Source organism: Helianthus annuus, chromosome 12 (genome assembly GCF_002127325.2).
Source record: "Helianthus annuus cultivar XRQ/B chromosome 12, HanXRQr2.0-SUNRISE, whole genome shotgun sequence".
NCBI lineage: Eukaryota > Viridiplantae > Streptophyta > Magnoliopsida > Asterales > Asteraceae > Helianthus > Helianthus annuus.
The window spans coordinates 21226402-21252868 of NC_035444.2; the positions used below are offsets into that span (position 1 = coordinate 21226402).

The window sequence follows — 26467 nt, forward strand, 5'->3', positions numbered from 1 at the left end:
AAACCGAACAGGACCCCCGATCTTTCTCGGAAAGACACCTATGGTACTCTAAAAGCTGTTAAGACTACCGGTTTATTAAGATTACCTTACGATTATCTAAATTATCTAGAAAAATGCCCTAATATGACTAACTACCTCACGGTTGAAAATCTAAGGCAACTAAAGAATCTTATTTAACTCGGTAAGTAAATAATGAAAGGTAAATTAAGTTGATATTCTTACGAATTACCAAACCCTAGCAATCTAACAATAAAGACGGACCAACAATCTCTCACCTTACGGATATAAATATTGGTAAAATATTAAATCATATTAAAAACCTTAATCACAGTTCTTACGGAAATTGTGCACAGTTGTAAACTAGTCACTAACACACAGTCCATCACCTAACTAGCATTCATACATGGAAGACATCAACAAAAACGCAAGTGAAACATGTAATCAGGTTAACAAGATTAAATATGCATGCACATTAAATCAAAATTCTAAAATTTGCTAATTTTCATGATTGTAGGACCGTGTTTCGGGACCGAAACCATGATTAGTGAGTAATTATGTTCAAAACGGGAGAGATTAGAGACAAACAAACAACTTCTTTGTATTAATCCGGTAGTATAACATTACAAATCGGCCCGATTACAAGCTAACCGAACTAATACCAAAGGGGTATACATCCGGGGAGAGACCAAGTGGTGATCTCTCCCCCAAACCAAACACAACTCACTATGAACTCTCTCAAATGAGCTCATTCTCTATCTTTCTTTCTCATGCAAATGAACCAAAGGGGTGGTATTTATAGCCACACCCACTTCACTTTCACACACACATGGTCAAACACATAACCCTCTCGTTTGACCACTTCAAACGAGCGGGTCAATACACATTCGTTTGACCGTTTCACTAACTATTATATAATCAACATAAAATAAAAACTAAACTATTCGAACAGCATCGGACACAAAATCTGCATCAACAAATTCCCCTTTGTCCGTTGCTGTCGAATGCTGAAAATGCAACTGCAATCGATCTTCAGTCAAATATTTATCATCTCTGTGTTAACAAATTCCCCCTTGACCGATGATCCAAGTAAGTAGTATCTTGACGCTCCTTGTATAATATTTCCCCCTTAAAGTACGCGTATCCGTGTTGCGTGTTGTGCAATGTCCTCACAAGGCTCAATTGACCAATCTTCCGCTGATCTTCCAATACTCCAACCGGCATTTGATAAGGGTTCCATTCTTTAAGAACTGCATCAAGTCTTGATCTATCATAAGAACTCTATTTCATTCAAGCATACTACATTGGTAGAGATTTCTGGTGAACTGTCTTCTGTAAACCGTCTTTGTGGAATCGACCAAGTAATGCACTTTAATCCTCAGCATCAATATTCAGGAAAGTCAGCTAGACCGAGTATATCCCTTGCAAGCTCAACCAAACAGCACGCTTAGTTGAACTACATCCAGATCTCATTGTCTCGCCTTTGTGAAGTTGACCAAGTAAAGCACTACGGATCTTCAACATCAGTACTCAGGATGTCAGTTTGACCAAGTACATCGTTTGCAAACTCAACGAATTGAGTTACCCCCAGATCCCTGTAAAATCCCAAAGAAACATCAAACCCAAAACCGAATCCTGCAGGTCTTCAGCCTTGAACTATCAGCTTTCATAAAGATTCCCCCAGGTCTTCAGTGAACAGCGCTTTGAAACTACTGTCGACTTTAGATACCTATATGTTTCCGTGCAAAACTCTTCACGCTGGCTGGAGAATTAATTAAAATCCTCAAATATGTGTCTGTGCAAAACATTCCACGTAGAACCTTTAGTATCACCAGAAAATCACAAACTCTACCACCTGTAATTGCGTTTAGAAATTTACCAAAGAAATTCAACATATGAAAATTTTTATCCCCCCATTTCTTTTGTAAGACCTCTAAACCTTAACAGATTCCCTCCACTTCAAAGGAACTGTCATCAATTTCACTGAACAAATTCTCTCCACTGAGTAGAATTTATCTTCAAATGTTCACCAATTCCCTCCACTGAGCTGAACTGTCGTCAATCTTCACTGAATGTTCTCGGTTTTTTGAAAAATCACGAAAACGACTTTCTTCTTTGCATAGTCTAGTTGAAAAAGAAAGTCCCCTAGCACCCCGTAGGATCCGACTTGTATCCCTCCAAAGACTTTGTGAACTCGTTAGAACCGGTATTGGCATTCCAGGTTCATTCAATCGTTACCAAATGCGAGAATATGACAATAAACAAAATGCTTTCTTCTTTGCACATTCTAGTTGATAAAGAAAGTCCCCTGGCACCCCGTAGGATCCGACTTGTATCCCTCCAAAGACTTTGTGAAATCGTTAGGACCGGTATTGGCATTCCAGGTTCATTCAATCGTTTCCAAATGCGAGAATATGACAATAAACAAAATGCTTTCGAACATTTACGAATAACCGATAACAACATAAACATTGACGTGCGGAAGTAAACATACCGTTTTTGGTTTTTGGCCCATTGTAGTCAAGTCGCCAAATTTTGACGTTTGCGTCGGTAACCGTGACTACTCCACATTTTTCAAAAATCAAGTTTTCATCATGCCTCATCATCCCGCGCGCTCCCGAACCCGTACGAATTGGGCGTTGAAAAATAGATAACTTTGCGAACCCCCGACCCCACTTTGCAACTCACGAATAGAGACGGGTCCACGACTCCATGTCTCATCATTGTCAACACCCAAGAATAATAGGCCCAGCATTTATCATACATCATTCTGATTTTTTTTAAATAACTGGCCCCAAAAAAAAAAAATCCAAGTATAAAGCCCAAATACCATCTCAAGTCAAGTGGGCCCAAATAAAAATTGTTAAAGCAATGGCCCATCATACTCTTCTAGTGATCTTATGGTTGAAAAGAATTCATATGGCCCGATTAACAATCAGGTCTAAAAATATTGAGGTGAGCCCAACAAACAATATGTAAGCCCAAATAAAGACCTAGCTGCCAATGCACATGTCCAGTCGACATTTACCTTTAGCCGACATCATCCTTGTACAGCTCACCCTTCAACATATTCTTCTACGATGAAACTTCTTATCCAACCACCATCATCAGACATCAACATAACAGCTCGTTTAGACCCAATCCTCTTTATATTTTTGCGATAACTTGAACATCCACATCAGATAACAGCCGTCATCACCATAACTTCCAGCGACAATTCAAACCAATCGTCAATCACCTGCTATTATCCACATTCAAACCAGCCAATTAATTTGATACTGACATCCTCCTCTGCGATACACAACAGCAGACGTCATTCACTGCTTCTGCCCCTGCCTACGAAGATTCTTGCTGTCAAGGGCGACGAAGACATATCAGGCCGACGAAGACTTGAAGCCCGACGAAGAATTAAGGTCCGACGAAGAGTTAACCTTGGTCAACGAAGACTCTATCAGCCGACAAAGATTGAAAATTGTCCGACGAAGAGTGGGGCGGGCGAAGACTGAAGCGGTTCGACGAACAATGAGGATTCTTCGTCGGTTGTTGATTGTTCGGCAAGGGAGACTCTTCGCCAGGGGAGTCTTCGGCACACATGGTTCACTTTTGGGTCAGATTCAGATGTGAAGAAACCTTAGCTTTTCAAACAGCCGCCAGACCCCCTTCAAGAACACAACCATTGTTCATACCCAGATTTGCCGAAATCGCTTCAAAAGTGATATTTGATGATGAAGACTTGATTATTTAGGTGCAAAACATAAAACCCAACACTCGGTTGTGATCCGTTTCAGCAAAGACCTATCATTCGGGTCCAGATCTGGATTTTTCTTCATTTTCACCATTTTTACATCTTGAACAAAAATCACAATAAACACGGATCTAGAGCACATGTGATTTAGAAAACAGTTAGATTTACTAAATCGGGTACCGTGGCTCTGATACCAATTGTAGGACCGTGTTTCGGGACCGAAACCATGATTAGTGAGTAATTATGTTCAAGACGGGAGAGATTAAAGACAAACAAACAACTTCTTTGTATTAATCCGGTAGTATAACATTACAAATCGGCCCGATTACAAGCTAACCGAACTAATACCAAAGGAGTATACATCAGGGGAGAGACCAAGTGGTGATCTCTCCCCCAAACCACACAACTCACTGTGAACTCTCTCAAATGAGCTCACTCTCTATCTCTCTCTCGTGCAAATGAACCAAAGGGGTGGTATTTATAGCCACACCCACTTCACTTTCACACACACACGGTCAAACACATAACCCTCTCGTTTGACCACTTCAAACGAGCGGGTCAATACACATTCGTTTGACTGTTTCACTAACTATTATATAATCATCATAAAATAAAAACTAAACTATTCGAACAGCATCGGACACAAAATCTGCATCAACAATGATAAAACCATATAACACACTAGCAAACGATAAAAATCCATACTTTATTCAAGATTCATCAACCTAGATAGTTTAAGAATTTAGCCAAGCATTATAGTTTTAAAAACAATCAAACAAAGTTTATAAACTGAATTCATTGACATAAGAACAAAGAAACTAGAAAATAAAAGAAATCGAGTAGCAAAACTTGTTAATCCCTTGACTTCCAAGATTCTATCTTCAATTCAATGATTCTTAGCCTTGATTTCTTGCAAAGAAAGCTTCTAAATTCGTCCACTATGCTTCTGATCTCGTGCAAGGCTGATTTATGTGCGACTGATGTTGATTGTGATTGATTATATGCGTCCAAGGTGAATTCGTCTCCATTAGACTATAGGGTGTGGTCATGACCTTCATGACCATCATAACCCTCCACATAGGCGCATGTCATCCATCTTTAATTCACCATTCAAAACCACTACCCTAAGGGTGTGGTCATGACCCAAACCATTATCCCCTTTATTTTTTAATTTATTAGTGTCTTAGCTCGTATCTACACCGAGGAAATCATTTGTTGTCATGGAATTCCTGTTGATATCATCTCGGACCGTTATGGTCGTTTTACTTCCCACCTTTGGCAAACTTTCCAAACAGCTATGGGCACCCAACTCAACCTCAGTACGACTTTCCACCCTCAAATGATGGTCAGACCGATCGTACTATCCAAACTCTCGAAGATATGCTTCGATCTTGTGTCATTGATTTTAGTGATAATTGGGATGCACATTTACCGTTGGTTGAATTCTCGTACAATAACAGTTATCACTCTAGTACCCAAATGACCCTATTTGAAGCATTATATGGTCGACAATGTCGTTCACCTATCTGTTGGCATGAGATCGGCGAATCCCAAATCACTGGTCTCGAACTCATACAAGAAATAACGGATAAGATTTTACAAATTCGAGAAAACCTCCTCAAAGCTAGAGACCACACAAGAAATACGCTGATAAGCATCGGAAACCCTTAGAGTTCCAAGTTGATGATCACATACTTCTTAAGGTATCCCCTTAGGAGGGAGTGGTCCGTTTTGGCAAGGAGGGAAAATTGGCTTCTCGATACGTCGGACCATTTAAGATACTCGAGAGAATTTGTCGAGTGACGTATAGACTTGAATTTCCGAAGAGCTCGACAATGTTCATCCGGTGTTTCACGTTTCCTATCTGTGTATTAATTTTGTTAGTTAACAGTTATATACCCTACTATTTACGTAACAGTAACGTGAAATAAAGTTTTTCACTTGTATTTAGACCATGCGTAGTGGTTAGCTCAATAATGCCCCCACCATGGGGCGTTTTCTGCCATGTGGCAGTCCAGTCAGCATGGGGGCATTATTTGGCGTTATTGCAAAAGTGCCGTAGTGAGAATAATGTCCAATAACGCCCATTCCAATCATTACACAATTATTTTTTTAATTAAAAACTTAAAATACTTTATTAAATTAAAAAAATACAACACTAGAAATAAAAAAACCTATTCAAAAGTAAAAAAAAAAACTAATTAAAACTTTAGGGACTGAAATGCAAAACTAATTAAAACTTTAGGGACTAAAATGCAAAACTAATTAAAACTTTAGGGACTGAAATGCAAAACTAAGGAAAAAAATTACATTTCCAAAATCTAATTAAAACTTTAGGGACTGAAATACAAAATCCTTTTTTAAAGACTTTTGAAGTTTAAATACAACAACAACAACCATACCCAGTAAATTCCACAAATAGCGATGCTACTCATAGGGTCTGGGGAGGGTGGGATGTAGACAGACCTTGCCTCTATCCCTGGGGATAGAGAGGCTGCTTTCAGAAGAGACCCCCGGCTCCAAAACGAACAGCAAACCAACACATCAAGTCAAAGAATATAGAAAAAAGAAGTCACCTACACCAAGCTAGTGATCAGATTGACACAGTATAATGTAAATCGTGTATAATAGCATAGAACATCATTCAGGCATGTACACAAGAAGTCAATCACCGGTTAAGTCATTTAAAGAATAAGAAAAACTTAAGTCCTAAAATACACCTAAGACCTTCCTACAATATCCTCTAGAAGTCCTTAACCCTAATCCTACGCCTCCACGAAGTCCTATCTTGGACCATGTCCTCAGAAAGATGCGACTCTAGTAAATCATGCCTAATCTGCTCTTCCCATGTCAGTTTGGGTCGGCCTCTTCCTCTCCTCCCCTCCACAGTAAGAGTTTCCACTACTCTAACTGGTGCTGTCGTTTGCCTCCGCTTCACATGCCCAAACCATCTCAATCTCCCCTCCTTAATCTTATCTGAAATACTAGCCACTCCTAATCTCTCCCTAAAAACCTCATTTCTTATCCGATCCAACCTCGTGTGTCCACACATCCACCTCAGCATCCTCATCTCTGCTACATCCATCTTGCGCGCTTGTGTCTTCTTGATAGTCCAACAGTCTGTTCCATAAAGCATAGCTGGCCTAACTGCTACCCTGTAAAATTTCCCCTTTAGTTTAGTTGGGAACCTCCTATCGCACAATACTCCACTGGCTGCCCTCCATCTACACCAGCCAGCCTGTATGCGATGGGTTACATCACTATCTATGTCACCATCCCTTTGTACAAACGACCCCAAATATTTAAATTTAGTTGCCTGCGGGACCAATTGGTCCTCAATGGTGATTTGGGTGTCATCGTCATCGGCTACACCACTGAAATCACAGTGTAGATACTCGGTCTTAGATTGACTAATCCTTAGGCCCTTGCCCTCTAGAGCGACTCGCCACTCCTCTATCCTCGCGTTCAGTCACTGTTTAGTTTCTGCAATCAACACAATATCGTCTGCAAAAAGCATGCACCACGGAACTGTCTCCTGGATCAACTTGGACAACTCATCCAAGACCACCGCAAAAAGAAAAGGGCTCAACGCAGACCCTTGGTGGAGTCCTACCTCCACAGGAAAGAAGTTTGTATCCCCTACAGGCGTGCGGACACTAGTTTCCGATCTATCGTATGTATCCTTAATTATATCTATATACTTCCCAGGTAGCCCTCGTCCCTCCAAACTATCCCAAATCAGTTGCCGTGGGACAGTGTCATATGCCTTTTCCAGGTCGATGAACACCGTATATAGATCTTTCTTCTTCGCTCTATATTTTTCCATCAATCTCCTTAGAATATGTATCGCTTCAGTAGTTGACCTCCCTTTCATGAATCCAAATTGGTTTACTGAAACCTGCGTTTCTCTTCTAATTCTAGTTTCAATTACCCTCTCCCAGAGCTTCATAGTGTGACTTAGCAGTTTGATTCCTCTGTAGTTCCCACAACATTGAGCATCTCCTTTGTTCTTGTATAAAGGCACCACGACACTACTCCTCCACTGATCTGGCATTTTTCCAGTCTTGAAAATACTATTGAACAAAATTGTTAACCATCGGACTCCTTCTTCCCCCAAACACTTCTACACCTCAATCGGTATGTTGTCCAAACCTACTGCCTTGCCTCTTCCCATCTTCTTAAGTGCCATCCTCACCTCTTCATGCGTGATCCTCCTGCAGTAGCAATTATTCTGTTGTCGTCTTTGATTCCTGGGATTGCTGTTATCTTGTTGGTATGCCCTACCGTCGTTGAAAAGATTATGAAAGTAAGTTTGCCATCTCAACTTAATGTCATGTGCCTTGACTAGAACACTTCCATCCTCTCCTTTGATAAACTTTACCACTCCTAGGTCTTGTCTTCTCCGCTCCCTGACTTTTGAAATCTTGAACATATCATGTTCCCCCTCTTTCGTTTCCAAACGTTCATACATTTGTTTATAGGCTGTATTTTTTGCCTCGGTCACCGCCTTTTTCGCTTCCCTTTTTGCCTTCTTGTATATCTCCCTCACCCTCAGCCGCTCCTCCTCAACTGTGCACCTCAAAAGATCTCTAAAACTCTGTTGCTTAGCCTTTATTTTGGCATGCACATCTTCATTCCACCACCAGGACTCCTTATGCCCATTGGTCTTTCCTGTTGTTACCCCTAGCGTCTCATTTGCCACCGTAGTGATCGTAGTCGCCATCTCCTCCCACAAGAATGAAAAAGCTTCTTTTTCTTCCTTTCACCCACAAGAACAACAACCTGCAACTTTTAAATATAATCAAAATGCAAGGACTAAAATGAAAAAGCTTCTTTTTCTTCCTTTCACCCACAAGAACAACAACCTGCAACTTTTCTTTTTAAATCACCTTCTAATTAAAACTAATTTCTTTTGTTTTTTAATTAAAACTAAGTATACACACATGACAAGGTTTAATTGGGCAAAGAAATAGAGTTCCGGCGTTTTTCAAATCACGCCAATTGAATTTTTTTCCCCAAAAACACCCGATAACGCCGGTATGTAATGGGATAAGGGTGTGATTCAGCGTTTTTTTTTTTTTTTTTTTTTTTAAACGCCCCACTGCACATGGTCATAAACTATAACCAAGCGTACGAGGGGTTAGGTAGACATTCAAATTTCAAGCAAACCTGACCCACAGACCATATCTCTACTTGGTCAACATTTTACATGGTAAACAAGCAAACACCGGAACACAACTCCTTTGCCAACTACCCATAGATCTCACCACCACCGTGATCCACCACCTCCATGGAACTACCACAACTCCACACCTTCAACTTCACCGGCGTCCTCTCCGAGTCAAAGCGGATCATCTTATCCAGATACACCCACTTCCTCACCTTCTCTCTCCTCTTCCTCCCTCTCTCTTTCTCTCTCATCATCACCCCCACCCTCAACCACCACCTCTGCGATCAACCTTTCACCATCCATCATTCAGACCATCAAAAACATCTAACATCGTATATCCTCTACACCCTTATCATTCACATCCTCACCCTATGTGCCATATGCACCATCACCTACACCACACACCATGCTTTCTTCAATCATCCGGTCAACTTCTTAGACACCCTCAAGTCGTTAACCTTCTCCTTCCTCCCACTTGCTTTCACCGCGATCATAGCTTATGTTATTATATTCTTGATCTCCATAACCTTCTTCATGCTCATTGCAACAGTTCTTACGTTGCTACATAACGTAGGGTTTGTTATAGATTACAATTCAGTTCACTTCATGTGGTTTTCGGCCATCATGGGTGCGGTTTTAATCGCGATTGTTACATATTTTCACGTGGAATGGTCGTTGGCTTTTGTGGTGGTTGTTGTAGAATCGAAATGGGGATTTGTGGCTTTGATGAGGAGCTCCTATTTGGTTAAGGGGATGCGATCGGTTTCGTTGTTGGTTATGTTGTATTTTGGTGTTTTTGGTGCGTTTATAGTGGGGATGTGTTCTGTAAATATGCGTTTTGTCGGTTTTACGATGCTTGGTTCGTTCATTTTAATGATGTTTTTGCTTCGGATTACTGCGGCGAATACTGTGTTGTATAATTATTGTAAGGCGTTGCATGGTGAATTGGCTATTGAGGTTGCTGAAGGGTTTGATTATGAGTATTTGAGTTTGAATTCGGATGATGAGAAGGTTCCTCATGTTGTTAGTGTTGTAGCAGCTTGATGTGATTAAGGTTAGATGGTTGTTTTACTCAAGTGAATCTTTTATGTAATGCAATGTGGTTTCTTGTCATTGTAATTTATGAAATATTGTAATATGTGTGAAATTGATTAATGATGCATATTTTTTAGAACATATGTATTGAATGTCTTGTAATGAAGCAAATGATTCAGTTAATCTTGTGATGTTTTTATGTTGTTTGATCTACTTCTTTAGAGACTAGATAGAACCCTTTTTTTGAGTTTATTGCTTGATTTCGTGAAGAAATTATGTCACTTGCATTAACATGGACAGCATGTGGCCACAGACGGCAAGTTCGCTCTCTCCTTACCACGTCTGCAGCTCGTTTACCGTATAAACATGGGTTGCGGATGGTCTATCGGATGCCCGAACTAAACTGTTATCAAAGTATTTTTGGTGGAATTAGTTAGGGGTTACATGTTTGTATGTAAGAGCAGGAGCGCAGCATAGTGGGGGCGGGAAGCGGCGCCCGACACCCCGAACTTTTCGTTCAGTAGTTAATTCACATGGCTTCTAGAATGGTTAGATCTATATGGTGGGAGGTATTAGTGTGCCTGAAACTCCCTGGTCCTTGACTTAATTCACATGGCTTCTAGAATGGTTGGATCTAAGGACTGGAAAAAGATTATTAAGGCGGTGTTTTTAACCACCATTTGGGAGATTTGGAAGGCGTCGAACGAGAAAGAGTTCAACAATCATCACATCCCGTTATCCCACACGGTCGACACAGTCAAAGAAAATTCGTTTATGTGGATTAGATGTAGCTCGAAATAAGGCCATTTAAATTGGGAGATGTGGAGAGATTTTAATGTTTGAGATGTTGTGATGTAACTCCGGGTTTTACAGCTTCTTACTGACTCGTTTCTATATTTTTACACAGAGGTTTGCTGTTTAAAAAAAATAAATAAATAAAAGAACCCCTGTTTTTCACTGCACAACAAATACATATCTTTATTTAATATTTATACTTAAATCTCTCTGTTTATATAATATGTTTTGTATAATTCGTTAATGCTATACAGTATACAGTAACCTATTTTATTTATTATTACAAAACTTTTGATATAGTTATATGTTACTAGAAAGAATATACTTTTTTTCATAGTTTTAGCATATGCTGTTTATTTTCTTTTATGGGTGATATGTTTTGCATTAGTGAAAACATCCACCTCGCGTGCGTGATGTCCGCGACGTCCGCCTTGCGTTAGTGATGTGCGAGCCTTCGCCTCGGCTGTGGGACCTTGTCGCCTTGGAGTTTCTCACACTCTATAAAACACAGGCTACGATATCCGAGTGGCACAAAGGAGTATGGTGTCTGGTTACGAAAACCAGAAGTTTTACAGCTTAAACGTTTCGGCAACATTTTGATTGAGCAAGATCTATTAGAGATTCAAGAAGCATTTCATGGAGTTGTTTCATTCTTGGAACACATGCAGTCTCATGGAGTTCAAAGAAAGAAACAGGCCATGAAAAAGATGCAAAAAACAGGCCAACACCGATCAAAGAATCACGAAATGAGTTCATATCTTTCTTTCATTCGGATAAGTAGATGTTGAAGACGATGCCGTCTTGAATCTTGCAACCCTTTCATCTAGTTCACCGCCAAAAACCCGTGCACTCCAGTTTCCAGATCTTTGAACCAACCAAGACGGGACACGGTCACTATCTTCACCACCCGATGCGTCATAACCGCCACTAGTGGATCTAGACAGTGGCATGACCCCAGCCATCTCCTGAGCTACCGAGACCGGTTTCCTAGCCTCATCGGCTCCAGAAGAGATCCTCACCGGGTGAATATCAGGTGAGTCTAAGCTACTAGTAGTGTCTGGTGAGGATTCTACAATATTGGTCGAACCCATGGGCTGGAAAACACTACGGGCCTCGATCTGCAAAGGGGCCAAACTCGAGAAACCCTGGCCCGTTATTCTATCATTTCCGATATTATTGCTCAGTGATGGATGTTCTACGTGCTGCAAATGTTCTTGAAGGCGGGCACGCATGCTTCCTCTTCTTTGGCTATTGTCAAGTCTCGAGAACATCCGACGTTCACTGCTTCCAACGCTGTTGTCCCTTTCAAGCCCGTACGGGCCGGTCTGTTGGGCTTCTTTTCTTGAAATGGGCTGTATGATTTTTGACTTTTTTCGGGCTTCTGCGGCAGCTTTCGATACCTCATCTGCATTCAAACGGGCCAACGTCCACGGGCTGATCTTTACAGCTGTGGTGTTCTTTTTCTTGATAGGCTCGTCTACTGTCTTCTTCCCTAATGAGCTAACTGAACCGGTGTCGGTTGGAACTACATCATACTGCAAAAAGATACATGGTGTTAAATTATTGATCACTGCCACATCGGCAATAAATGTTTTATCTGTGACGGGTCAAATAAAAATATTAGTTTTTCATTAGACTAAAGGACACGGATGGTCCCTGTGGTTACCAAAAATTTGGATTTGGTCCCTAGCTTTCCAAAAGTACACAGATGGTCCTAGTAGTTTGCACTTTGTAACGCATTTAGTCCTCAACTTTTTCCAAAGGTACATGGATGGTCCTGTGGTTTGCACTTTGTAACGCATTTAGTCCCTAACTTGGACGTGTTAAAACCTTTAGATTTGTTGGTTGGGGACTAAATGCGTTACAAAGTGCAAACGGCAGGGACCATCCGTGTACTTTTGAAAAGTTAGGGACCAAGTCCAAAATTAAGGCAAACCACAGGGACCATCCGTGTACTTTACTCTTTTCATTATAAATTTACAAAAATTGGAAATACCTGATCTTCAACGAACAGGCGTGGGGGCGTACACCAAGCTCCTTGACGGAAATTATTGAACGAGCTGACACTGCTTAAACCGGTGAGAGAGCTTGCGGGTGACATTTGAGGACTTTGTTGACCACCAACTTCTTGCAGATCTTGCTCTCTTAATGCTATGATGTAATCATATGTGCTGATTCCCTGTCACATGGCAAAGTTGTAATTTAACTAGAGTAAACTTTCGTAATAATCTTATGTGAAACTCACCTTCTTTATTAGAAGAATGTGAAAGAAGAATAGCTGAACAAGTGGCAGCGTTGCGATCATAGCCAAAATAGTGCACACCGCCTGTCACACGAAAATTTCAACAAATGTTATTGTTGTCGATGATGAAGGGTACTTTAGACGTTTCACAGTCTAGACAGTTTAGGCGGATTGAGTTCATAATTTCTCATGTTTTGAAAATAAGGCAGGCATTTCAGTTTGACTTTTACGGGTCAAACGAGGTCGTTTTGAACATGGAATTTAATGTGAATCTATTAGTTTTCAAGAAAATACTAATGACTAAGCAAAAACAAAAAACAAACACAGTAACCAGAAAAACAATAAAGGTATACGGGTATATATACGTGCGTTAATTTGACCTCATATAGTAATGTTGTTGACTTTTAAGAATTAAGCAAGCACCCACCACGACTATAACATAAGGCACCAATGAGAAACTGCTTCCGAGCTTGGTAGCAATGTCTAAGTTGAATCTCTCGTGGTCAAGAAAACAACATATCAACACCACAATTCCAGTTGACCATTGAAGTATGAGCTACATTTTTGAATCACATAACGAATAACACATGTCAATGTTTGACTATGAGGCAAAATCGACGGAAAAGTCAACACGATCAAATAATCAAGACTTGGTTCTTACTAGAAGAAGAGCAGAGATCATAAGAGTAAAGAATTTCCTGTAGTTCTTCTTGCCTACACAGTTATTCAACCACTGCAAAAATAGTTATAATTGTAACGAATCAAACGTCTTCTCAAAGAAATACGGAGAGTGTTCACGATATCATGATTCTTAATTCTTACATACCCTGCAATGATGATCGAACCGATCGACACATTTGTCACAAACTCTACAATGCTTACTGTACTTGAAAACCTGCAGAAAACCATTTTTTTACGTGTTATTCGATGCTCTATTAGTAATTTCTGACATTTTTATAAAAAAACAGACATTATTGCCAAGTTATGTTTGCGGTAATCGTTACAAATTTAGCAACATTACCTCAACTTCGCACAAACTACAATAAAACATGCCATCTTCGCTCGTTTGAAGTTCAGAAGATTCATCGTTTGAACTCGAGCAATGGCACATCAAAGCACAAGGAATCAACGCCAAAAAGCAAGGCCGTTTCGACACGTTTTCGACAGTTTCAGACGCATTATCTTCTGTTCTTGAATCTTGATCGTTACGGTTCTTGATCGAATGTTTCTCTCCAACACTTGCAGCATTCGCATCTTGTACCGATAATGTTGATACACCACCAAGTTTAGATTCTTTAATTCCACCACCTGTTTTGTTATTACGGGTCTTAACGTACTTTTTCGACTTGAAAACACCCGAATCTGCTGGATCAGCACCAGCACACCATATGTACAATCCAAATGCAGATACAATCTGATAACATTATTCACAAAATTCACAAAAACATAAAGTTTGTTGAATTTTACAATCAAGATCAGATTATAAACACAAAATCAGACACAGATCTCTGATAATTGGCACCAAAATTGAAAAAAAAAAAACATAATAAAGACTGATAATTGAGCACTTACAAGAGGAGTGTAGATCCCCATTACAACATATTGGTACATCTTTTTACCAACAAAAGGAGCAAAGAACACATAGAAACCAAAACCCAATGCCAAAAATACAGAAACAGCTACCACCTGCAGCAGCCAAAAAGTTCAATTTCTAAAACACCATGAAATTTGGAAGAATAAATAAGCATAAAAAATAAGAACTTTTCACATACCTGAAGAGGATGATAGGGAAGTTGCCATCCATGTTTCCTCATCTTTACAATGCTGATAATTTAACAAGAAAATGTTTCTGGGTATGTGAGGAAATTGTAAAAAGATTTCAACTTTATGGTTTGTTGTTCAATTTTCTCACTTGGGTTGAATATTTTTCTTCCAATTATCCTCATTTCATCAATGGTTCATCAAGAACTGAACAAGGGGATATTCAACTATTCAAGATCATCACCATCATCATAAAGTGAAAGAAAATGAAAAAGCCATGTGAAATTTTCCAACAAGTTGATGATAGAAGGTGAATTTTGCTACAAAATCTTTGTTGGTGGGATGTTGGTGTTGTTGAAAGATGATGTTTGATAAAAAAAAGAGTTAATTACTGTTTTCGTCCCTGAGGTTTGTCAAAAATAACGGTTTCAGTCCATTAGTTTAAAAATTGCGATTTCAGTCCATTAGTTTCATTTTCGTAACCATTTCAGTCCACTAACTTAACTCCATCCATTTATTTTGTTAACTTTGAGTTAACTAACTAATTCAGGGACGGTTTGCGTCAGTTTTAGAAACACAGGGACTTAAGTGTAAACTCTAAAACATTAAAACAAAAAAATAGTAAATTCCAAAAAATCAAAAAAATTCCAAAAAAACCAAACAAATTCCAAAAAATTCTAAAAAATAATAAAAATTCTAAAAAATTCTAAAAAATCCAAAAAATCCGTTTCGGCGCGAACTGTTTCGAACCCGAACCGTTTCGAGCTTAACCGTTTCGACGCGAACCGTTTCGACCCGTACCGTTTCGACCCGAACCGTTTCGAGCTGAACCGTCCGTACCGTTTCGAGCTGAACCGTTTCGACGCGAACCGTTTCGACCCGTACCGTTTCGAAGCCGAACCGTTTCGAGCTGAACCGTTTCGAACCGAACCGTTTCAAGCCGTACCGTTTCGAACCGAACCGTTTCGAACCGAACCGTGCCGTATCGAACCGAACCGTTTCAAGCTGTACCGTTTCGACGCAAACCGTGCCGTATCGAACCGAAATGGTTCGGCTTCGAAACGGTACGGCTTCGAAACAGTTCGGGTCGAAACGGTACGGTTCAGCTCGAAACGGTTCGGTTCGATACGGCACGGTTCGGTTCGAAACGGTTCAGCTCGAAACGGTTCGGTTCGAAACGGCACGGTTCGGTTCGAAACGGTACGGCTTGAAACGGTTCGGCTTCGAAACGGTACGGGTCGAAACGGTTCGGTTCGAAACGGTTCAGCTCGAAACGGTTCGGCTTCGAAACAGTACGGGTCGAAACGGTTCGGCTCGAAACGGTACGGACGGTTCAGCTCGAAACGGTTCGGGTTCGAAACAGTTTGCGCCGAAACGGATTTTTTGGATTTTTTAGAATTTTTATTATTTTTTAGAATTTTTTGGAATTTGTTTGGTTTTTTGGAATTTTTTTGATTTTTTGGAATTTACTATTTTTTTTTGTTTTAATGTTTTAGAGTTTACACTTAAGTCCCTGTGTTTCTAAAACTGACGCAAACCGTCCCTGAATTAGTTAGTTAACTCAAAGTTTACAAAATAAATGGATGGAGTTAAGTTAGTGGACTGAAATGGTTACGAAAATGAAACTAATGGATTGAAATCGCAATTTTTAAACTAATGGACTGAAACCGTTATTTTTGACAAACCTCAGGGACGAAAACAGTAATTAACTCTAAAAAAAATCTGTCTGCTTTTACTGGATCATTGGAGATATATATGCTAGTGTTTTTCTTGATTCTGGTAGAGAGAGAGAGAGAATGAACTGTGCTTTTCTTTATTAAGATGGTGAAATGACATTAGTGTCCCTAAAGCTTCTTTCTTTATCAGTTTTGTTGGCATTGTTGGAATGGGATTATCCACCTTTTTCATGGGCAGATCATGTGTTACAACAGGTCCAGTTGACAGTTGTACATTTGTGCCTTTGGATTCACTCTAAAGTGTTAACTAAACTACCTCTTATTTAAAGCCCTTCTTTATCACCTCCCTCCTCAACCACCCCCCCCCCCCCCCTCGTATAAATTCTATCAGTTTTTTATCAATAATCAATAGGGGTGAACCCAGGAACTATTTTCCTAGAGTGCGGATGAGAGGTTCAATCATATTTTTCAAAGGGTGCGATCAGGGTCTTTTGCCTTAAAAAATACATTAAATTTTATTTTTAAGTGGTGTGCCCGCCCACCCTACCATCCACCTGGGTCTGCCCCTGTTTGTCAATCAAATTGGTTAAAATTAATTTAGAAGTTACTAAGGCTGGAGGATGTGGAAGGGGCTTTATCAACGCCATGTCACACAGGGACTTTAAGGCCTCTCCCCTTAACTTGAAGGGTGTGGGATAAAGCCCTCTCACACCCTATAGCACCCCCTTAATCTTGACGAACTACCACAATCAAGCCAAAAACGCTCGTTACCATGATGGAGCCTCATCAATGGCGCCCCTAGTTAAATCCGTGGGTGTGGGTGTATGGCGCCGGGGGGCGCTATAGAGGATGAGGTGGCCTTGGTGGCGCCTCCATACCCTTCGGCCTAATGTTTGAGATGGGTAATGCATACAATCTCTTTGTATGATTTTCTTATCAGGTATTACTTTTTCCCCGGACGTTATATAATATACTTTAGAACTAAAAGATTAGAAGTATTTATTTAAAAAAATAAAAAAACTATTATTAAAAAATATGGTATAGAATTAGAGAATGTGTTGGCATTCTAAATTCATTAATTTTTTTAAATTGAAATAACTTTTATATATTTTATTATTAATTTAAATAGTTATCCATAAAAATCAAGATTTTATTATATTTAATATGAGTATAATATTGTTATATTTTTTTAAATAATTTTTTTTTCATAAAACTATAACACGTGTTATGCAAAAATTGTGATGTTTATCATTATAGGTAAAGGTTCGTGTAAAAAAGATTAAAAGTGTGAGAAGGATAAGAAAGAATCTACACCATTAAATCTTTGATCTAATGGTTTAGATTAATAGGGACCAAATTGTAAAATTTGTTTTATTTTTTTGGACTCAATTGAAAATTATAGGGGTAATAAAGTCTTTATATCCATTCAAAATAGGAAAATGTAATCAAAATCCCTACAATTTCGATCTCTCTTTCCAATCGCACGACCAGAGCTCTCTATCTCTCTACAATTTCGATCTATCTCTCTACATTGCAGTGGAGCGGTGGCGGCGAGCGGCAGCGGCGGTGGTGGTGCCGGATCGGCAGTGGTGGTGCGGCGGTGGTGGGTGGCGGATCGGCAGTGGTGGTGCGGCAGCAGCGATCTCTCTCTCTACACCGCACGACCAGATGATCTTTCTCTCTACACGACAGCAGCGGCGGAGCGGCAGTGGTGGTGCCGGAAGTGGAGAAGATGATACAGAGGTGTAATGATTATTGAATGGTGTTATATATGTGCTAAATGGTGTTATATTCTTTATTGAATGGTGTTATATATGTGCTGAATGGTGTTATATTCTTTACTGAATGGTGTTATATTCTTTATTGAATGGTGTTATATTCTTTACTGAATGGTGTTATATACGTGCTGAATGGTGTTATATTATTTACTGAATGGTGTTATATTCTTTACAGAGGTGTGATTATTATTGAATGGTGTTATGTGCTGAATGGTGTTATATTCTTTACTGAATGGTGTTATATTCTTCACTGAATGGTGTTATATACTTGCTGAATTGTGTTATATACTTGCTGAATGGTGTTATATAATTATTGAATGGTGTTATATATGTGCTGAATGGTGGTTGTAGTGTTATTCATAGTGTTTTTTAGAGACTTTTTAAAAAAATCATGTTTCTATAATTAAGGTGGCGGTTATGGTAAGTTTTGAATTAACTGAATTAATTATAGAATTACTTGTTTACCCTTTTGAATTAATTTAGATGGAGGACACATGTCATCTCCTCAATATTTCTCACCTTTCTCACACTTTTAACCTTTTTTACAATAAGATTACCCTATATTAATTGTTTTTTACCATTATAATTACAAATGTGTTGTTTAGTTTACCATTACGAACACAATTTTATAAAATAACATCATAATTATAAACGGTAAACCAACACAATTATACCATATAATTTTGTTGTGTTTTGCGTGTATAAATACACTCAAATACTCTTTGCCTATAAAGCCAACAACGTGTATGTGACGTATTCTCATTACTTCTTAGACAAAACTCATTTTATACCAACCGCTTTCTCTCTCACTCTCTCCCTCTTCCTTTCCTGCTTTGAAAGTAATTTACCATAATCTCTTCAGGTTATACTCAGTTATCACTTTCAGGTTTAGCCCAGCCAATATAATTTTTGCTAGTACTAACAATCTTGTAAGAAAAGTTTCTAACCATTCTATGGATGTTTGACTCTAGAAGTACAATGTGACACTCTAGGTTTTCCCGAGTAACCCTCTTGTATTAGCAGTGTGTACGTATGAATTATTAAATGAAAGGTGTGAATTATCTTGATGTGCTATGTGTTGATAACGTGTATGTAATAAATATATATGTGTTTATAAGTACTAGTGAACCGAGACCATGACTCGAGACCACTCGGTCTCGAGTGAACAGTAAATGGTTGGGTCGGTTGGGCCGCAAATCCTTTGAGCCCCACTCGAAACCCTTGTAGGGTGCACCACCCAAATCAAGTATAAAAACTCATCATCCACCTTTCCCTTACATTCTCACACATCATCCTACACACACTCTCTCCCTCACTAAAACCCTAAAACCACAAACCTCCTCTCATCTCTTTCGGATGTGTTAACTGTTAAGTGGGCAATGTGTTAACTGTTACTGTTTAAGAACTTGGACGGGCCCAATAACTTAAAAGATAAATATATGTTATGCATGCTATGTGTTAGATACGTGTAAGATATACGTGATTACTTGTATCCGAGCCTGACCCATACTGGTAACCATATTAGGGCGTGGTGACCAGCATACTTAACCAAGTAACTAAACTGCCGAGCAACCCAAGGTGAGTTCACAACTTTTAAAGCATGCGTTCCCGGTGGTTTGGGAAAACGGAACTTAAAACAACGCTATCCCTTGTAAGGGATACAAACTTATTTTCTCCCCTTGTACGGGACTCTTAGTTAATTACTGTTTATACGGAATGCAACGAGCAACACTAAACGAAACTCTATCACTCAAGTCCCTACTACTTAATACCGATTAGTCGTCGGGGCCAGGCGAACGGGTAATTAGTTGATAGCGCTATTTAGGTCTTACCAGCCTCACAACCGTGCCTGTAGAGGATCGGTCGTGAATTAATGTACTCTGGCAAACCGTCAATGATGATAGAACATTGACAAACGGGGCACTGCGGAAACGTACGGTCACCTAGTATTCGGTATTGGAAAAACAGTTTAGTCGCTTACTTATGGGGTATCTCCCCATGGCATGTATAAACGGATAAATTAACTGGTGGAACAAGTTTTTGGTAATTAAAAACTGGACAACTCGTGAACTCGCCAACATTTTTGTTGACACCCTACTGCATGCGTTGCAGGTACCCAGTGACAGGAGCTTGCTACTTGAGGATGTGTAGTGGTCGTCTAACCCATGCATTGGGTTCTAAATAAACTTGAACTATGAACTTGTTTTAAACTGTTTGTCTATGCTTCCGCTACTTACCTAAATTACTATTTGAACTTAAAACTTTTGAACTTTGATTATGATGTTTGCTAACCCTGTGGTTGGTAAATATTACTTATGTTATTAATTAAATTGCTCAGTATAATTGGTGGCTGGATCCTGGTCAGTCACGCCTCCCAGCGGTGGTACTCCGCATGTGGATTTTGGGGGTGTGACATACAACCATCAAAATAAACATGTGTATAAAATAACATGGAAAAGATTAAATAGAAGGTTTAGCTTGGGTAGGAAGCAATAAGAGGAGGATATGACAAAGTTGAAAAAACATAACGAGGGGTATTTTAGTTAAAACTCACCATCTTAAAAAAAACCCAGCATCTGCAATTCATTTCTCTTCCCCATATACTCAAATCCACCATTTTCAAAACCATAAACTACCACATCACAACCAACACCCCCACCTACGATCGCCACCATCTTGCCGGAAACTAGATCTGAAACCACCACCACCTTCAACCACCTGTGGGTTTTTCAGATCTGAAACCACCATTCCACCATCCACTGTCACCGCTCCACTGCCCACTGCCACTGCAACAAGTTTCCCCACGGTGTCTCGGAGTTCTTTCTTCGTCCACCATCGTTAACCGGAGTTTGTGTTATTTTTTTATTTTCATTGCGTTTTAGATTATCAAACCTCAATTGCATTTTTCACCTCATTATGGTTTAGTTAGAGTTCTTTTCATTTTTGTTGGAACTAAGGCACATGATTATGCTAGGAAAGAAGCATGATCATGTTGGAACTAAGGCACACCCATGTTAAAACTACATTGCTTTTTAGAGCCTATGTTAAAACTCTATTGCTTTTTAGAACCTGCAGTGCAAAATATTGATTTCGGGTTTCCCTGCGTCTTACAACCTGGAGTGTAAAGAACATGATTATGCTAAAATAGAAACATGGTCATGTTGGAACAAAAGCATGACCATGTTAAAACATAAACATGGCCATGTTAAAACTAACATATGGTGCAAAATATTGATTTTGGGTTTCATTACGTTTTACAAGCAAATGCATGATCATGTTGGAACTAAGGCATACCCATGTTAAAACTACATTACTTTTTAGAACCTATGTTAAAACTCCATTGATTTTTAGAACCTACAGTGCAAAATATTGATTTCGGGTTTCACTACGTCCTACAACCTGGAGTGTAAAGAACATGATCATGCTAAAATAGAAGCATGGTCATGTTGTAACAAAAGCATGACCATGTTAAAACATAAACATGGCCATGTTAAAACTAACCTACAGTGCAAAATATAGGGATGGCAATCAGACCCGAGCTCGATGGGTAAACCCGAAACCCGACACATTTGGGACGGGTTTGGGGTCGGTTAATCGGGTTTGGGACGGGTTTGGGAATAGTTTTTATTTTTTTCACGGGTTTGGAATTTAGTGATATACCTATTTACCCGACCCAATTACCCGATAAAGTGTACCCGTTTACCCAATTGTATACCCGATATAATTTCTTTTATATTATTAATATGTATATATATGATACATTCATTTTTTACACATATAGGTATTCTATTCCGTATACATTATAGTTATTTGATATATATTTTTATAATAACAATACAAAATGTAACCGGTTAGTAGTTACCCGATAGATACCCAATGAGTTTTGAGATGAGTATACCCGACGAGTAATCTTTTTAAATTAACGGGTTTACCCGAAACCCGCGGGTATACCCAATACCCGATGGGTATTTACCCGCTAGAAACCCGACGGGTTTTGGGACGGGTTTGGGACAAGCTTATGTAATCGGGTTTGGGTTTGGGATTACCTAAACCCGACCCATTGCCATCCCTAGCAAAATATTGATTTTGGGTTTCATTGCGTTTTACAAGCAAAGAACATGATCATGCTAAAATAGAAGCATGGTCATGTTAGAACAAAAGCATGACCATGTTAAAACATAATCATGACCATATTAAAACTCAATTGCTTTTTAGAACCTGCAAGGCAAAATATTGATTTTGGGTTTCATTGTGTTTTACAACCTGGAGTGCAAAGAACATGATCATACTAAAATAGAAGCATGGTCATGTTGGAACAAAAGCATGACCATGTTAAAACATAAACATGGCCATGTTAAAACTCCATTGCTTTTTAGAATCTGAAGTGCAAAATCTTGATTTTGGGTTTCATTGCGTTTTGGAACTGTAGTGTAAAAGAACATCAAAGAACATGAACATGTTAAAATAGAAGCATGATCATGTTGGAATAAAGACATGACCGTGTTAAAACATAAATATGACCATGTTAAAACCCCCATTGCGTTTTAGAACCTGGAGTGAAATAACAGATCATGCAAAAACATAAGCATGAACATGTTGGAATAGAGGCATGACCATGTCAAAACAAAGGCATGGTCATGTTAAAACAGAAACATGACCATGTTAAAACAAAAGCATGACCATTTTAAAAAAGAAACATGACTATGTGAAATCCATTGCGTTTTAGACATGGAGTATACGTTTTTAGAATTTGAGTGCAAAGAACATGATCATGCTAAAACATAAACATGATCATATTAGAATAGAGGCATCAACATGTTAAAACATAAACACGACCAAACCTGATTGCGTTTTAGAACCTGAGTTATAGTGTGTTGTTCTATCCATTTCGTTTTACGCATCTGGGTTTTCAAAAAAAAAAAATCAAAAGTAAAGCAATAGTGTGCTCGTTTTAAAGATAAAAAACGCTCGTTTTATGATGCAATTTTTATAGAAAAATTTTGTCGTATGAAAAATTAATTTACATTTTAAAAACGATGGGGAATTGAATGAGAGGGAAACTATTGACTTGGATAGACTAGAATACCCTCAAACTAACTCACGCACCTCTTTTTTTGTTCAATATCACTCATTTAATCTTAGCCACTGATTACTTAATTAATAGATGGTTAAAATTACTTGCTAAGTTTGCTACCCAAATAAACTTTCTAGTATATTCTGACTCTAAAATAATACCCATCTTATTAAAAAAACGAATTACTAATTTTGGAAATTTTATATAAATATCCAGTCATGATAATCATAAAAAATGATCATAACTTACATCCCACTTGCCAATAACTTCGGTTTTGATTTGACGTTTATATAGGGTGTTGTAGTTATATAAGCTTTATATGAGATAACTATATTATAAAGTTATGACATATAAAAAAACAGCTTTATATGAGATAACTATATTATAAAGTTATGACATATAAAAAAACAAGTGGCACTGCTATTTTTTTTTTTCTGATAGTAACATGTTATCCTCCCTTTTTTCCTTTTAAAATCCTTCTAATATTTGATAATTTTTTTCCTTCTATCAAATATTTGATAAATATGCATATTAAAAGCCAACTTTTAAAAAACAAATCAGTTAATACATTTTCTCGCATTCTAATATGATATTTTGTTTTAATAACGATATACATTTGCTAAAATATGTACATAAATATATAACGGAAACCTATATTTTGTAGTTAAAGGTGATGATGTTAATTTGGAGGCACTGGTTGAGCGTTTCTAGAGGTGGAAAGAAGAAAGAATGTAGATGATGATGTGAGTTGTGACACTCTTTTAGTGATGTGGTCGTTACATATCATCTTATTTCACAAAGTCGGCTGTATTTTGTATAAACATGATTCATAATTGTTTGTTGATATGGTATAGTATATAAGATAGTAAAAATCACAGGTTTGGTATATATTTAAATAGAAATTTATAGTATAAATGTTAATTGATTACAGTCGTAATTAATTATATCATATCTCTCATTACTCATGAGTTAGTTACTTTTTTTAACATGTCGTGAGTTAGTTACTTGTAACTTTGTTATGGAAGGAGAATGTTTTGTATTGTTTTGTTTTGTGGTAGAGTAATGTTAGTAACTTAATATAGACATGGAATATAAACTTTTTGAGCCAACGCCCAACACATGGAATATATACACTTGACATTTTTGTTTTTTCTAGTCAAAAGCCTGTGAATTAGTGTCAGAATGTAGGGCTAAGAGCAACCGTCCCAATGTCAAAAATGTAATTTTCATATTAAAAATTTTCGGCTGGTGCCCCTTGGATTTTTGTTGTTCGTCCAAACCTGATCCAATGCATTTGAGGCGTATTTTTAACATAGATGATGAGTTGAAGGGGGAGAGAGGGAGTAGGGAGAGGGTAGAAATGTTTTTTTGCTAAGACCATGTGTACTCGTTGCCTAAAGGGTGTTTTTTTCGCCAACCACGCCCAGAACACGCCCCGGCTCGGCCCCGGTGGGCGTTTTTCATCGAATTTCGTATGGGGTGTCCAATTTTCAACGCCGGATGGGGGAAAAGCTGACCAGTCACATCTAACCCCTCCTTCTTTGGCCAATCAAGTTTTTCATGGTTTTTATTTTTTTGAATTCTTTACACACCTTTTAACATAATGCTCATATCCCCACTACACCCATTTTAGAAAAACACTCCTTTGCTGACTAGAACGACACGTGGCGGACAACGCCTAAGGGTGGGGCATTATTCACCCAAACGACTACGCATGGTCTAAGAGCATTCACATCCAGCTCCCTAAAAATTTACATACATTTCACTAAAAAACAAATGCTGTATCAATATATTTCCACTAAAAACAAATACTGTTTCTCTCTCATTTTCAATTAAATAAAATTTTCATACCTTTATCATTATATTTTTCTCTCTCATTCACTCACAACCACTTTCAATATATATTAAAAAATTATAGTGGGTGAACAGTGTCTCCCCCAAATATACATATGAACAGTAACATTTTCTCTCTCCTCCACTCACAGCTACTTTTTATGCTCTTTATACTTTAAAAACCCCACACACAGATTTTGATTCTCAGGATGTGAATGCTCTAAGTGCATGCATTTGTAGAGAGAGAATGTTTATTGTGAGTAGTAAGTTATTGAGTTGAGATCCTATACAGACAGTGCTAACTGTAAGAACCGTAAGAACAGATCTGAGCCATTGATAGTTTAAATCAAAGGTTGGGGTTGATTATAAATAAAACCCTTATAATTAAAAAATAGTACTAACAAGTTAGGGGTAATTTTATAAAATTGCTAGTCATTTGACCATTTTCAATTAAATACAAATTCCACCAAGGTTTTTTAAACTAAAATAACTTTTATATACTTCATTATTTTTTTTAAATATACCATAAAATCAAGTATTTTTTAATCTTTAATACGAGTACCAAGTGACTTTTAAAAAATTACCAAAAGTTGTTTTATAATTGTGCTGATAATGTGTTAATTACCATATAATACAAACAAACACCAAAAGTAGATATAATCAGCACATCTGATGTGCTGATAATGGAGAACAATGGAGGATGTTGTGCTAATGTCATTTATGTTGATAATGGAGAACGATTGAGGATGATGTGCTGATAATGGAGAACGATTAAGGATGTTATGCTAATTATATAGTGTTGTGCTGATTATATTTTTTGTGGTGGTTCCTGCAAGTTGGTATGATCATGGAGAGTTACTAGATCATGGATTAAAAAAATTAAACTTTGATTTGAATTAAACTTGCATGGATTTATGGATGTTTTAATAATTATTTTTAATTAGTTATAAATAAATATGGTCAAAAGATCTAAATTACCCTTGAACTAATTTTTTATTGAGGGACACTTGTCAATTATGTGTTGGTTCTTTCGGTTCTTACAAACATAAGTGTTTGTATTTGATCCCATTTCGTAAGTTATTAAATAAAGAAAGAGAGTATACAGAGAGACGATGTAAGAATCTTTTTTACAAGAATCTTGATCTTTCATTGGAGATGGTCTAAACAGTTTAGAAATTCCTTATCTTATCCTTAAATAAAGTTTTATTTGATTTCAACAAGTCCATTTCTGAAAAATAACAATTCAGCTTTTACATAGCCAACATTCTTCGTGACTTTAGACCATGAATAATGAGCATTATAAGGGTGTGAATGAGCTTGATAACACTTCTAACACTGTCCCGTGAACATTATAGGGGCAT

The 26467-nt window shown here is 38.1% G+C and overlaps 2 protein-coding genes across 3 annotated transcripts; one reads left to right on the top strand and one right to left on the bottom strand.

The window, feature by feature from the left end:
* Positions 1 to 9032: 9032 nt before the first annotated feature.
* On the top strand, positions 9033 to 9956 carry LOC110892539. Its single transcript, XM_022139696.1, has one exon. It carries the CDS (start codon positions 9033 to 9035, stop codon positions 9954 to 9956), a length of 924 nt encoding a protein of 307 aa, XP_021995388.1.
* A 1353-nt stretch (positions 9957 to 11309) lies between these two features.
* LOC110894297 (probable protein S-acyltransferase 22) lies at positions 11310 to 15126 on the bottom strand. 2 transcript variants are annotated; one of them, XM_022141503.2, is made up of 10 exons: positions 14897 to 15120; positions 14757 to 14808; positions 14557 to 14670; positions 14006 to 14398; positions 13811 to 13879; positions 13646 to 13717; positions 13412 to 13540; positions 12988 to 13068; positions 12739 to 12921; positions 11310 to 12277 (listed from the first exon to the last, which is right to left on the bottom strand). In XM_022141503.2, the coding sequence occupies exons 2-10, from the start codon at positions 14796 to 14798 to the stop codon at positions 11495 to 11497; spliced, it is 1866 nt and encodes a 621-aa protein (XP_021997195.1). In that variant the 5' UTR covers positions 14799 to 14808; positions 14897 to 15120; the 3' UTR covers positions 11310 to 11494. The 2 variants fall into 2 exon arrangements, with proteins under 2 accessions (XP_021997195.1, XP_021997194.1); XM_022141502.2 differs by having other exon boundaries at positions 14757 to 15126.
* Positions 15127 to 26467: the final 11341 nt, after the last annotated feature.